Genomic DNA, 15,580 nt, shown 5'->3' on the forward strand with positions numbered 1-15,580 from the left:
AAAACGATATTCCGGTGTGCAGAAGGAGGACAGCAGCATGGCATCCGACAGCACCATGGATAACGTAAACGGACGAGAGACCGTCTCCCTGAACGGGGAACCGGTCGTGAAGCGGCCGCGGGAGACCCTCTCTCAGTCTGCTCTCCGGGTCCCGAAGGAGCCTCAGAACAAAGTGACCGTCGTGCTCGGAGCGCAGTGGGGCGACGAGGGCAAGGGGAAAGTTGTGGACTTGCTCGCAATGGATGCGGATATTGTATGCAGGTGCCAGGTACAAAGCTACACGCTCGATTTAACGTTCACAAGTAGCATTCAAACCAACCGCGTCGTACTATGGCGGTGTTATTGAAACGTCCGCTAATCGTAACACGGGTTGTTTGGTGAAAATGTTTGGTGAAAACCGTCCCCCATCCGTTAAATATTAATGAAGTGGTTCTGACGTCAACAACCGTGTCTGACCTCCCGGATGTAGAAGTGCTAAGTGTATGCTAGTGAGAACTACATGCCTGTTCATCTTCTTTTTTAAATGTATAACTTATCTGCTGTGTTGGGAGATAACGTTAAATGTGTTTTGAGTCCAGCACATGACCTCCACGTACTGATAGCCATCACGGTGTGTTATGTAACGCATTGAGCGCCCGTTGTTGTCCAGCTGTTCGCTTTCAACCCAGTGACATTCAACAGGAATGTGTTGCTTTAAATATTAGCATGTAGCTCACCACAGCCAGCTAGAGCCTGTTCTCAATGAAACATACAAGCAACGTTCACCGTCCTCTGGGTTGATGGGTGCTGGTGTTTGCTCTCCTTCAGTGGCTGATCCCCATGTTTGTGCTGTTTGCAGGGAGGCAACAATGCAGGTCACACGGTGGTCGTGGACAAAGTGGAGTACCACTTCCACCTGCTGCCCAGCGGAGTGCTCAACAAGAAGGCTGTCTCCTTCATTGGTACGAGGCGATCCTTTGTGTTTTCATTTTTGAAGTTGGCAGGAAGATAAAGATCCTAATAAAGCAATAAAATCAGTATGTCCTTCAGAAGCACCGCAGACAGCCGTATCAGTTGTTGTGTCGTGTAGTTCGAGCTGAACAGAGTGTGCGTGGGTCCATATAGATAACAATCAACACGTACTGCACATGAGACTCTGTTTTCTTGATTAAGCATTTCCTCTTTTTGGTAGATGTTCTGTTTCTAGTACTATGAATACATGGGAAGAGGAACCATGAAAGGAACTGTTAAAATCATTGGCAACAAGAGATAGCTTGTGTTTTATACGAATGAAACCTCAGGAAGAAACACGAGCCACATAAGAAATGTGTTTAAGCAATGGTGCACGGCTTCTCACTGTTTGTATACGGTTTTTTTTTTGTTCGTCACAGGCAACGGAGTGGTGATACACCTACCAGGTCTGTTTGAGGAAGCTCAGAAGAACCTGCAGAAAGGCAAAGGTAAAGGTTTCTAAATATGTCATCAAATTTATGGTGTTTTTAAACATAATAGTGGTATTGGCTTCAAAAACCCAGATGCGTCCCCTAATAGGCTGGAAACCTGCAATGAAATGTGCAGGATGGGGTCATGACTGTGGTATCGGTGACGTATAGCCAACATGTAACGTGGGGTTTGTTTTATTGTGTGCAGGATTAGAAGGATGGGAGGAGAGATTAAAGATTTCTGATCGTGCCCACCTTGGTGAGTAACCGGTTCCTCGTTAAAATTTCTTAATTAGTACTGTCCTCTTATTGACAATCCCCTCTATCCGCCTCTAGTGTTCAACTTCCATCAAGCTGTTGATGGAATCCAGGAGCAGCAGCGGCAGCAACAAGAAGGGAAAAAGTAAATCTACTATAATTAGTTTAAATGCTATATATCTGTTAGTCTGGTGATGTTTATATTTACTACTTAAGCTGGAGGGATTCTATTCTGTTAAACAAATGGGTTGTTGTGGTTATTCATGTTGTGTTTTTACTTGTTCTTCAGTTTGGGAACCACGAAAAAGGGAATCGGTCCGGCCTACTCCTCCAAAGCTGCTCGCAACGGTCTGCGAGTCTGTGACCTTGTCTCAGACTTTAAGGTTTTTCAGGACAAGTGAGTTTTCCTGTTTTTTAAATTTCCTTCATTTCCATATTCTCATATGTTGCCAACTCATCATTGGTCTAAAATATATTATTTCCAACTTCATTGTGTGAACAGCATTTAAAGTCTTGTCTATTCAGGTTTAGGTGTTGCAGCACTGTGACACGCATCTCTTTTTAAAGGGCCGTTGTATTTGAATCCCTAAATGTGAGGATCTTCCCAAGATACAAGTTTGTGTTCAGGAACACATTTTTGAGAGCATTTAAATCACATTTGAACAAAAACCTCAGACATTCGGGTGTCCATAGTTATATTTATGAGTGTCATAATGCATTGCCGTAGTAAGTGTAGTGTCTGTATCTTCTCCTGCCACCAGGTGGCAGCACATGACACGGAAGCATTTACGATGGCCTGTCCGTGATGCAGCATTTGCATCCAGAAGGGGATGCACGTAAACTTTTACAAACGCGTGTGTGTGTGTGTGAGCAGCCTCTTGAACTCCGTCCTCCTCGCAGGTTTCGCATGTTGGCCGAACATTTCCTGACGATGTACCCGAAACTTGACCTGGATGTCGACGGTGAACTGAAGCAGCTGAAGGTGAGGAACACTGACGGACCGGCATCGCAGTACCGTATTGTGACAATAGACCTTTTTCACGGGAGACATTTTTCCCTGTGTCAGTGGGAAATGCACATGTGTAAATAATACAATGAACGGTTGCGGAATTTAGCTGCCGCAGTTTCAAGGTCACAAGAACAGAGAAATCACTCATGTTAACTTACACCTGCTTGTACTACTGTGACAATTTAAAATGTCTGCTGTGATGAAAAACAGAAATCAGGACGATGCATTAATCAAGATTATTGTTTATTTACTAGTTTCATAATATGACACCCTTATCATATTATGATAAGGGTGTTGACCTTAGGGTGGTGTTTGAATGATTGACAGTTGTAATTTGTATTTATTGTTGAACAGAATTCAGTGTTTTCATTATTTTGGTAACTTGTTGGTCTCTGTTCTTCAGGGCTATGCAGAGAGGCTGCGCCCCCTGGTGACTGACGGGGTGTACTTCATGCACAAAGCTCTCAATGGGCCCAGTAAGAAGATCCTGGTGGAGGGAGCCAATGCTGCTCTGCTGGATATCGACTTTGGTGAGCACCACTGGGTTTTTTTTTTTCACAGAGTTAATTATGAAGACGGATCGGATGTTTTGCCTCCTCGGGTTAACCGACGTTTCTCTGTCCAGGCACGTATCCTTTCGTGACGTCTTCTAACTGCACCGTGGGCGGAGTGTGCACCGGTCTCGGCGTGCCCCCGTCGTACGTTGGCCGAGTGTACGGCGTCGTCAAAGCCTACACCACCCGGGTGGGCGTTGGCGCTTTCCCAACAGAGCAGGATAATGTGAGTAAAGACACATTTGAAAAAAGACTTTTCCCCGACTCGTTAATGAAAAAGCTCCTGCTAATTCCCGATTAGACTCGTCGGGCTCAGAAGACGTCGATGTTGTGATGAAAGGATCAAATTCATCTTGCCTTCTTCTCAGGCTATTTGTAAAATAGCCAACGTACTCCACCGGGTTGAAGGAGATACGTGATGTTGTTGTCGGGTTACCACACTCACAACAGCAACGTTTTAGTATTTTAGATGTTTATCCAACAGTCAGAGAACAAATGTGAATTATCATTTCTAGTATTATATGACCTTTAACTTGATAAGATATCTTTCCAAATGGGTAAGTTGAATTTGTTGACATGGTTTATGAGTTTCATACGGATTGGATTCTCCTAATTCTGAAATAACGATTGTGAAACACTTCTCAAAACATCCAGAGACGAAAGCAGAACGATGCATCACTGAACGAAGACACACGGTGTCGTGGTGAAAGGTGCTGCAGAGAGATGGAGTGAATCATCCGACTTGTGTCTCCTTGTTCAGTAACTGTTAAATAGAAGCTCACTTTATCAGCAGTAGTTTTAAGAAGCGGGTGAATGCAGATTCCCCCCCGTGAGCCGAAACGACTCCAGTGGCCTCAGTTTTTCAGGTATGGAGGTCGGCTTCAGGGGCGGACTTGTGGTCAGACGTGGGTTAGTTCAAATCTAGGAGACTGCTGAGAGAACCTTTTGCGGAAAAGAGGTCTGCCAGCGCCGTGCTTTTTAAAAAGACACTTAACGCCCAGCTGCTCAACGGTCAACGGTAGAGGAGTGTTGTTGTACTGGGCAGCTTCCCCATGCTGAAGCAGGACGTTACTGGGAAAGGGAATGTGCAGCTAACGGTTCCGACACAAATACAGGCGTCAAAACGAGCAGAATCAACACAGTAGCCCTTAAAGTTGCTGATTTATCTAGTGGATTTTTTTAAAGTGTGCTCCTTGTTTGTTGTATTTTAGGAGACTGGAGAACTGTTGCAGTCCAGAGGGAGAGAGTTCGGCGTGACGACGGGCAGAAAGAGGCGTTGCGGTTGGCTGGACCTGATTTTGGTCAGATACGCCCACATGGTCAATGGCTTCTCTGCGTAAGTCTCGCCATTTCCGAATGTTATGCCCACCTGCTGATGTAATTACTGAAGCTGCAGTTAAGCTTCATGATGCGCTCTCAACCGTCCGTCGTCATCAGAGTTGAACAGAGTGACTGCTTTTCCTTGCAGAATTGCCCTGACCAAGCTGGACATTCTGGACACGCTGTCAGAGATTGAAGTGGGCGTGGCCTATAAAGTCGACGGAAAATCTCTACCAAGTTTCCCCGGTAGGTCATAACCATCTCAATGTTTTATAGAACAGCTCTTTGTCTGCCCGTTACAGAGTAAATAGTGTTTGATGTCGCATGTCACATTGCCTTAAAGTAGGGGGCAGAGATTGATGAAAAGTAGGAATGCAAGTGATGATTATATTTGTTTTCTATTTGTAAAATTAACTGATTGAAAGACCTGAAAATAGTGAAAAACGCACTTCACAAGTTACGGTATCGGTGATATAAAACGTGGTAAAGCAGCAAATCCTCACTTGTGAGAAGCTGTAACCAGTGTTTGTCATGTATCAACTGTTGACTACGATACACGGTGTTGTTAAGGCCACAACTTCTGGACACAGGGAGAAATCGCCCCCCCCCCTTGCAGCCATGCTGTCTCAATCGCCTCCAAAACACAACAGCAGGTTAAAGTAAAAATCAAATGGATTTATTATCCAAGAAGCATAAAAACAGTTACAAACCGACTCACACAATTATTAACAAAACAAACCTATATATATAAAATCAAATGTGAGATCCAATCCGAGCCACCCAGAAGGCTGGTCTGCCTCCTCGGTGGCCAGCAGAAGATCTGAAATCCCCCAGCGCTTCAAACCCTTTGTCCCCTCAAAGTTGCATTCCTCAGCTCATCGATCAGCTCACTGATTGGCTGAAGTCCAACAAGCCCCACCTGGGCCTATGCCCCATTGTCCTAAACTTCACACCTCTCCCTGCCACTTTCACACCACCCCCACTCCTGCACATTCCTCAAACCCCATCTCACAGACACTGAATGCATGAAATAAAACTTAAAACCCTCACAATTCCCCCTTTACTCACTCTTCAGAGTGAGTACATGAAACAGTTGTATCCATCAATGCATCATCCACTCATAACTGGTTGCCCTGTATATTAAAAGCATTTATAACAGTTCTCGTGTGGCATTGCTAAAGTAAGTACAAGCTGTTGAGGGAAAAGGATTATTCTTTACACATAGGTGTCATCATGATGTGTAAGCAGAATAGGTGTTACAAATTACATGCTAAAAAACAGTAGACAACACATTGTGCCTCTAAGGTCACATAGTTCTGGGTGTTTCTTCGTCGTCCAATGGTGGGGAATTTGCTTTTCACTCATGTAAGTGTGTATCTCTGTCAAAAAGTTCAGTTGAGTCTGTGAGTGCAGTGACTGTTCAGGTAGCTCGTTCTCGTGTGGGTGGTGAAGAGAACTGTCCATGACACCGCTCAGCTTGCCAGTGCCTTTGTCCTTTCCGGTTGGGGGTTGTGGAGTGGTTTGGGGGAAGGGGGGTTAATGAAGCCGCTGTCTCAGTGGGTGTAACCAGCTCTGCTGCCAGGATCATCTGTGTTTTTTAAGTCAGTGAATTGAGTCTGACTTGCTGCCAGTCAGACATGTCCTTTCACACCATTCCTGGTCCTCGTACCAGAACACATGTGCAATCTCCACCTTTTACAACTCAGATTGTGTGGGAGACAGAGAAACAGAGACAGCAGTATATTTTGTCCAACAAACTCATTATACATTTCACTTCTCTCTCTTCTCTAAGCACACTCCAAGTTGATCACATTTTAATTGGCAAAAACTGCCTTTTTCAAGGAACCCCAATTTAGTCCACCCTTATATTTGCCTCTGGTTTAACAGGCTATTTATTTTTTCGCTGTATTCTCCATATCACATTGCGGGACTCTAACCCGGCCTCTCTGAGGTCTTATTTAGCGTGGGACTCCAACCCCGCCTCGGGACTCCAACCCGGCCTCTCTGAGGTCTTATATAGCGTGGGACTCCAACCCCGCCTCGGGACTCCAACCCGGCCTCTCTGAGGTCTTATTTAGCGTGGGACTCCAACCCCGCCTCGGGACTCCAACCCGGCCTCTCTGAGGTCTTATTTCGCGTAAATTTCAGGAGAATGCACTTTTCCAGCTTCAGGTTACTCTGCGGTCTTTCTCTGTGCCCAGATGCGGCCCTCAGGGTCTATGCGGTCCGTGAACACTTTCGGCTAAGATTACCAAAACAGATTTTTATTAAAATGGCTCTGCTCACCTTTTATTCGTGTACACTCCGAAAGTATCCGCGGTCCCACATCCCCGTCTTAGAGTTCGTCAAGTCCCATCTGGGGTGCCAAATTTGTTAAGGCCACAACTTCTGGACACAGGGAGAAATCGCCCCCCCCCCTTGCAGCCATGCTGTCTCAATCGCCTCCAAAACACAACAGCAGGTTAAAGTAAAAATCAAATGGATTTATTATCCAAGAAGCATAAAAACAGTTACAAACCGAATCACACAATTATTAACAAAACAAACCTATATATATAAAATCAAATGTGAGATCCAATCCGAGCCACCCAGAAGGCTGGTCTGCCTCCTCGGTGGCCAGCAGAAGATCTGAAATCCCCCAGCGCTTCAAACCCTTTGTCCCCTCAAAGTTGCATTCCTCAGCTCATCGATCAGCTCACTGATTGGCTGAAGTCCAACAAGCCCCACCTGGGCCTATGCCCCATTGTCCTAAACTTCACACCTCTCCCTGCCACTTTCACACCACCCCCACTCCTGCACATTCCTCAAACCCCATCTCACAGACACTGAATGCATGAAATAAAACTTAAAACCCTCACAGTGTAAATGGTCACGTTTTATCTTGATGTCCTGATCTTTTGATTGAAGAATATTCACGTCTAAGACTATCCATCGATCTACAAACATTTTAGTGGCAGAAACGTGATTACTGTAAACACGGGAGAGGACCTGTACTCTCAAAGGGATCATTGTTCCCAGAAGGACTACTCAGCCTTTGGTTAAAGGTGAACAAACGCAGCTTTTATGCTCCTTAATGCCTTATTTCACACAGGTCAGCTTTTGCTAGCAGGAAATGCAACATCTTGGGCTTTTTTGAAAATCTATTTTTCAGCAGATTTGAGGGTGCATTTATCTTTGGCTCCGCCAAACGGAGCAAAGTGAATTGTTAAGCTAATGAACCAGAGGATGATGAAACCACTTCTCTCTGTGACACTGCAGCTGCTCTCGGCCAGCATGTCATCACTGATTGCCCTCGTATATTTATCGTCTTTATGGTGCTGAATATTTGAGGGGGCTCCAATCCTCATCCAGATCTGTTTCTCCGAGTGCTCTCCGGTTGTGCTGCAGTCTTTCAACAATTAGAGAGATGCACATTCAGGAGTAAAGGTGCTCCGATCCCATGACCTATTTGAAGCCTTCTGTTTATTGTGTATTTAAATGACGAGATGAGAAAATATTGGCAGATAACGCATGCAGCATATTTCCGAAACTCGTAGTCGACTTGCACGATTTTGTAGAGAAGATGATTTACTTTACAGATCTATAAAACTTGAGGTTCTCAGTTCCACTTTAAATCTTGTGTTTAGCAGAAATCTGCTCATCAGTTTCTTGGAAACGGGTCATTCATCAGGAGGAAGCATTGAAACACGACTTCAGAAATCTTGGTCGACTGAGACCAAAATGAAAGATTAGTGGACTAATCGATAAGAGGGGGACTCTCTCTCTCTCATCGCCCCCTTTTTAATACAGAGATCCTGCAATACTGCTGTAAACACCGGCTTAGCGGCGAAGCAACAATGTCCCCGTTCTGTCTCCGTGCCTCTTTATTCAGAACAGTGAGGCGGAATAACGGCGCAACAGTCCCGTCTTTGTGCCATCTGGTTTGCTCTTCTGAGCGACCTTTCATAGAGACCACCGATCAAACCGTTTAGAACAAATAGCAGCTGAAACAATGGGTGGCCGACTGACTGGAACACCCTCACTTAGGAGCATCGCATCCCATCGGATGATAAAATGTATCCGTAACTCACCATAAATACCACTGAAGGACAGCTGTCCGGTGTGTCGTTTAGGCCAGACACGTGATGAATCGTAAACAAAAAACATCATCTTTCACTCGCTCTGTCGTAGCAAACATGGACGTGTTGACGCGGGTGTCGGTGGACTACGAGACGTTGCCCGGCTGGTGCTGCAGCACCGAGTCAGCGCGGAGCTTCGAGGAGCTTCCGCCGAACGCACAAAGCTACATTCGGTTCATCGAGGACTTCCTGCAAGTGCCAGGTTTGTAAACGGGCATGTTACATCAACGGATTGGACTGCAGCCAGATCGTTAAATCGCTTTGCCAAACCTGCCAGTCACACCTTGTCTGTGTTTTTTCTTTCTCTCTCATTTCAGTGAAGTGGGTCGGAGTCGGCAAGTCCAGAGAGAGCGTGGTGAAACTGTTTTGATCCGTCTGCCGACCTGTAAGCTCAGATCATTTCAGGGTTAGTTTAAAGTGCAAACTCTCCTTGAGGAAACTCTTCACCAGCAAAGCCATTTGTGAAACCTTTTGTTGCTGCTTGTGCATCACATTTGCAATAATTTTTCCCCAGACATCATTTATGCATTCCACATAATGTAATGTAATTTATTCGGGTGTTCATTTTTAAAACGTGGTGCAAATGGATCGCTCGTTCTTTCTTCCATTCCGCATAAAGCACAGTTTTGTTTTTTAGCATTTGAATCTAATTCACCCGTAATTGCTAACTGTTCTCCGTGTTGTTGTTTTTTACATGTATTTCAAGAGCTGTTACTGAACAGAACACTGCATCTTAAAGGGTGCAACGCAAGAAAGCCAGAGACCATTTTCAGGCTTTGTAGTGATTAAAAGCCGTTGTGCGATCAGTCCGTTAGCGAACGTTTCTATTGAACAATTTTAAAACACTTTAGAAACATGAATGCATCTCAGTTTGTAACAATATTTTCACGACGAGTGTTGGAACGAAGACGGTGCTTTTTAAATCATCCTCAAAACGGATAAACCGACACTAAACAACTGGAGGTTGAACAGCTGTTTGCTTCATAATAATTGAGGAAAAGTAAGTAGAAATTCCACATCCACACAGAGACATTTGCCAGTCTGTGAAAAGTTTGTGTAAAGGTGAAGAAAATGGCCGATGGGCAATAACGTACCAGAGAATATTTCAATGCGTTTCCTACACCATTTAATTCATTGTCATTGATGTAAAAGTCTCGGCTTGCTCTTATCAATAAAAGGAAACTAATATTCTTTTGATTTGTCATTCATTCAAGGTTTCAGTAAAGGGTTTAACCTCCAAGTCTGGAGCAAGTTTATTCCCTTCACATCAGTATTTCTTGTTTGGGTTCACCAGTAAATTTCGGTGCTTCTGGCCGCTGCAGTGTTGCTCATAATGCACACATTACTATCTGTGTACGGTGGTCCGGTTGAAATCTGCACCTAAGAAGACGTGTGATGCCGCGTCTCTGAATGTCTCCACAGCAAAAACGTAAGCAAGTTTAAAAGCTGCTCTGATCAAAAAAATGGTATATCTTGGGACGGATCATATGAATGCGTGTGATATGAGAGGTGCCACTTGTAGTGATGAACCAACAAAGAATTATAACTTGACTGCTCTTGCCCTCCGGTCTGTGGAGCTTTGGTTCAGTCTTGCCTCAAACGGTTGCGTCTCCACATGCAGCTGATTCAGCAAGAAAGCCCCGATGAACTCGCTTCACACGAAATCAATTTTTAAAAAACGGCTAAAAGAATAGTGAATATAGGATTTTAATTTGCTGGTGGCCGGAAAAAAACAAATGATAAAGTTGATCTACATCTGCTGCTGAATGTGTAAAAAAGTCGTCTGCTTCGCACGGCGTCAGTGGACGGATGACTGCACTCTTCTTCATGCCCCCTTCAGCCCGCAAGAGTCTTGTCTCACTCTTTCTTACTTCACACCCTCCTTAGTTAGTCGACTTCCTCTCAAGATTTAAAAGCTTTTCAGGTCTGGGGGGTGGGGGAGGGATTCGATTAAAGTGTAAAGTGGATGCCTTGGCAGATCGATGGTCTAGGTGTAACAGAGTCCTGGAGTTTCTCAGATGTTGCAGTCTAATGCGTTAACGGCCCTGCACACCCACACAGGTGTTATCAGCTGTCCAGGCCCATCACACCTCAGGTTGATGTTGGCAGAGATGTGCTCAGAAGTGATGTCATTAAAGTCTGCATACAGATGAACATCATGAGGTGGGAAAGAGTAGTAAGAAAACTAACTAACGGGACAGTCAACGGTCCTGAAAGATCAAATAACTGATAGAAAATAGTAGCTCAATGTTGAGTATAAACCTAAAATCTTAGTCATTTGCATAAATTATTTTAAGTCACAAAGGTTTGTTTTGAACTGTATTCCACACTACCATGGAGCCCCAAACAATGTTAAGTAGATACTACAACAATGAATACCGGTAACTTAGGAATTAACCAAACATTTCCATCATGTCTTGACACCAAAATCTGCCCTCAACCACAAAAATATCATCAACAAGCACCTGTTAGCTGAAAACGACTAATTCTGAATCAATGATTTATCTGCTGCTGTGGATAAACACACACGGTGACAAAGGTTTCCTTTCATTTTGGTAACGATCTACACGTTATCAGATAACTAGCTACGAGGGGTGTAACGGTTCACAGAATCCACGGTTGGGTTGGGTACGATACAGTGGAGCCACGGTTCGGTACGTTTCGGTACAGTAGAAAACTATAAATGCCAGAGAAACGTACTTTATTTTAAAATATATTTATTCATTACAACTAACATGAAGTTATTCTTTGACTTTGAACAATGATGGAACTATACCTGAGTGACTCATCTTCTGGGGTGTCTTCTTAGCAACACATAAGCATAAAAAACAAAAACTGCTCCTTAATGTTATGTAGTATTGTTACTTACATCTTGCTTACATCTTGTATTGTTACTTACATCTTGTATTGTTACATCTTGCTTACATCTTGTATTGTTACTTACATCTTGTATTGTTACTTACATCTTGCAAAATAGATTTTTAATCTCAATGGGACTACCTGGTTCAATAAAGTTTAAAAAAAATGTTTTATTCAAACGTATTCGGTTCGTCATGCGTACCGAATCGTGAGCCTCGTACCGAACGGTTCAATACAAATACGCTTATCGTTACACCCCTACTAGCTACGTAGGCCTTTTCCCTGGAATTATTACAGTCAGCAGCATCAAAGTCGAGAGGCAGCAGCTTGCTGCCAGACACAAAACTCTGTAAAGGACAAAAAAGGACAAAGAGTTTTTAGTTGTTGTAGCAAACAAGAACTCAGGAGGACAGTTGTGGATGGATGGCTGGGGGCCTGTGATTGGCTGAACGATGAAGGGGCGGGGCACTTGTGTCATTAAAATGGGACATCATGAAATAAAAACACAATTGTTAAACGACGACTTCAAATGAAACAAATGCAATATTCAATAAACTCCAATAAAACAGTTCATTTGAAAATATAACTAAACTTCCACACATCACACCAGCTCCTGCGTTCTGCTTAAACCCTGGATAGCAGTCCCATGTGCTTTTGTATGAATAATGTAGAGGTTAAGAATATAAAACTGAACAGGCAATTCCTACAAGTTCTAATAGAATTACAAAAACATATATTACTTTCTTTCAAACACAGAAACCTGGTTGTTTTTGAGTAAAAAATTATAATTTTCTGACGGTTTGTCGTCTTATGTACGTCGAAAGTGCATCTCCCGTTAAATGAGCAAAGTTGCAGACGTTTGCTAACCAATCAATTTCCAGTCCAAGGAGTCCCTGCATCATCAGAAATGGCAGAAAGTGAGCTTACAGTAGATGCAAGAAGGCTTAATTGAAAATAAAGTGCTCATAATAGCCGCGTAGTCCTCCTCCCCCAGGCGTCTCTGTCGGCCCCCTCCCTCCCTGACTCTCTTTTGTTTACCACCTTCCTTTACTTGTAATTGACAGCACATTTATCAGCAGGTCAATCAATTGGAGTCTGTTGTTCAAGTGTAGCTGTACCTCTCAGATGGTCATCCCTCATCAGACCTCTTTCCAAAAGCTGTCTCTGTTTTATTCCCCTCCAACGGCTGGATGTTAACTCATTGACCTTCACACTGCCAGCTCAATCATACATTATATTAACAGGACACCTGGAATTGAAGCCATCGACCGACTAGAAGTAAGCATTTTCAGATTGTCTCTTTCTTCGCATGTGTGACCAGGAGTTTGATGAATGTCAAGGCAGATCTTCTTTTATGTGGTGAATATGGAGGTAATGTAGAAGTCCAATTCGATGCATTTTTGCTATCAGCATGCCCTGAAATAATCTTTGTTTAATCTTTGTTTTATCAAAATGTTAACTACTTTTCGATGATGATGAAGAATCAGAGGAGTGGAGGGGAGGCGGGGGGGACGGGTGTGAGCAATGCAAAAACTGCCACGGTTGTCGAATTCCCCCCCCCGTGCGTTCCACGGAGCTCTCTGATTAACATTGATCACTGCGTTCATGAAGAATTCCTCCTTTCTTCCTTCCTCATTCTGCACTGTGGCAGGATGTATCTATAGCCACAGCAATAAGACACCTGTTTCAAAGGGGGTTGGCCTGCGTTCAGTTTTTGGTAAGAACAGAGAGACAGCAGCTCTCACACAGATTGAATTTAAGGAGCTAAATGTATTTTACAGTTTATTGGGAGAGTGCATGGAATAAATCCAATTCCGCAACTCGGCAAGTAGAGACCGAGCACAAAGTATTTGCAGGGAAATATACGGAGAACGACGTGTAAAGTCTGATCTCATTATGAATAAGATGTACTCCTTTGACAGATGCATGTAAATACATTATGACATAGTGTACAGAATACTATAATGTGCTAGCTCAATCGCCAATGACTGATAAGAGATCATCTGTTTAATACAGTTACTAAACTAGTAAATAACACATCAGTGTGCATGTCAAATGCTGTTTATTTTTTATCTCAGCTGAATGCTATACAACACAAAAACAAAGTGTAGATTGTACAGTATATCAGCGTCTTCCTTGCTTAAACGTGTAAGAAAATCCTCAGTATTCTTTAACATATCAAAACTGCATTTATCCATATTTTACGTCACATGAAGTCCCACCCCTTTCTGTTCCTGTGTAGAGTAAAGTAAGCTCATGTTGCTTGGGAGGGCGTGTCAAACATTTCATTGAATCTGGATGCGATAGATCTGCAGATGTGCTGATCAGCTGATCAATAAAGCAACATCATGCCATGGTGTGCAACTGACTGTCAGTCCCTGAAACTGTCGTCGTCTGTCTGGATGCCATGTTTAATCATTTTGGCACTGACCTTGTGTTCCTTGTAATACCTCAAATTTGAAGTCCCAGTTCCCCTCTGAACAATAACTCTGTCTACCCCTCTTAGCCTGATATATTGCCCTGGCACACGTTGCCCTTTACAGTCTGGAAGCTCTGGCAGAGGCAAATGCTGGCAGAAAGTTACCTTCCGCTCCTGATTGGGATGAATTGTATTGAAAGGAGCTGTCTGGGATTGTTCGACTGATTATTGATTGACCACCATCATCCCAGCAGCTCTCGATATGACTCCTCACTTCCTTTGTGGTCAGGAGCAACAACATCGATTCAGTCAGGAGGCAACGCACAACAGCCTCATCAAACAAGTTATTTTTTGTGTTCGATTAAATCGATGTGGCGAGCTACTCAGCATCAAATTCCCATTTGTGTTTTCCTTTAAAATGCTTATTTTAACTGAGTAATACATTTGAACTCCAGACGGCCGGCCCTGACTGAGCAACACTGGATTCTTGGGAATTTGCCGACTTGGCTTTGTGATCTTAGTTTTCCGTCTGTGCCGTCCCATTTGTCTCTCTTTCAAAAGACAAGAGACAACATTTATCCGACATTTTCTCTTGTACTAGCCTTCTTATGAAGGTGATAGTAGTTTATTTAGACTAGTTCAGTGAAGGTACAGTAAAATAACAGCAAATACTGCAAAAATATATACAGTAAAGCAACATTATACATGATATATACGATATATTTAGTCGTATACATTGGCGGCTGGTGGAACATGTTCTAGGTAGGGCCATCCTCTCAATTTCAGCAAACATCCCAGTATGATTTAATGCAAAAAAAAGTAAGGATCAAACACGCATTATTACTTGACAGTTAAATATTTAACATGTATTCCAACACGAAAACAATCAGTAAATAACACTTATATAATATAATATAACATGTTCATTTATTGAGATGCCCCTATGGACCTTGTTATAGGAGGTAAAGATCAGGAGAAGTAAACATGAAGTGTAATTATGAATACTGATGTTAAATTGAGCTGTGATGAGTTTTCACTCTTAATTTAACATCTCTATTACATGTTGATGCCTCCATGACCAAGTTAAGCATATGAGACTGAGGACAAGTAGAATAAAAGATGTTCACTTTGTCTAATATGTAGCTTGACAGAGTTCTCCATGTGTGTCCTGGTGTTCTCATGTTTCCTTACCTCCTCATCCCTCACTCCCTACCCTGGTGTTCTCATGTTTCCTTACCTCCTCATCCCTCACTCCCTACCCTGGTATTCTCATGTTTCCTTACCTCCTCATCCCTCACTCCCGTAACTGTCCGTGCTGGATCCGTCCCCGTTGTTTTAAAAAGCTAAATAAATTATTAGCATGACGTCATGCAGCTAGCCAAACCTGTCTGGTGTACAGCTAGTACAGAAGCTTCATGTACTGCTTCCCTTTCCCGCGAGTCTGCTGTCTGATTGTGAGGTCAGGCTGATCTGATATCAGCTCTTTGGCTGCAGAATCTCCACCAAAGTTCTCCTCTCAAACGGGTCTTGGAGGAGGAGCGCGTGTCGAGACTTCTCCTGACGAGAACGTGCAGCGAGGGGGGCCTGATCGTTCTGGCCCACAGCTGAATCTATTTGAGGGC

General features: G+C 43.4%; 1 protein-coding gene across 1 annotated transcript; it reads left to right on the forward strand.

Annotated features, from left to right (window-relative positions):
• Nucleotides 1-9,871, forward strand: adssl (adenylosuccinate synthase, like). Its single transcript, XM_079283577.1, has 13 exons — nt 1-268; nt 839-941; nt 1,371-1,439; nt 1,630-1,680; nt 1,758-1,824; nt 1,969-2,076; nt 2,580-2,661; nt 3,092-3,218; nt 3,314-3,468; nt 4,454-4,578; nt 4,711-4,808; nt 8,733-8,882; nt 8,998-9,871. The coding sequence occupies exons 1-13, from the start codon at nt 38-40 to the stop codon at nt 9,048-9,050; spliced, it is 1,419 nt and encodes a 472-aa protein (XP_079139703.1). The 5' UTR covers nt 1-37; the 3' UTR covers nt 9,051-9,871.
• Nucleotides 9,872-15,580: the final 5,709 nt, after the last annotated feature.

Source organism: Melanostigma gelatinosum (genome assembly GCF_949748355.1).
Source record: "Melanostigma gelatinosum genome assembly, chromosome: 14".
Classification (NCBI taxonomy): domain Eukaryota; kingdom Metazoa; phylum Chordata; class Actinopteri; order Perciformes; family Zoarcidae; genus Melanostigma; species Melanostigma gelatinosum.

What these genes read in the sequence shown, in the direction of transcription:
- adssl (XM_079283577.1), top strand. Translation starts at nt 38, where the DNA reads ATGGCATCCGACAGCACCATGGATAACGTAAACGGACGAGAGACCGTC. An exon ending in CAGCAACAAGAAGGGAAAAA is followed by an intron (nt 1,825 to 1,968) that starts GTAAATCTACTA and finishes CTTGTTCTTCAG; the next exon opens with TTTGGGAACCACGAAAAAGG. An exon ending in GGACTTCCTGCAAGTGCCAG is followed by an intron (nt 8,883 to 8,997) that starts GTTTGTAAACGG and finishes CTCTCATTTCAG; the next exon opens with TGAAGTGGGTCGGAGTCGGC.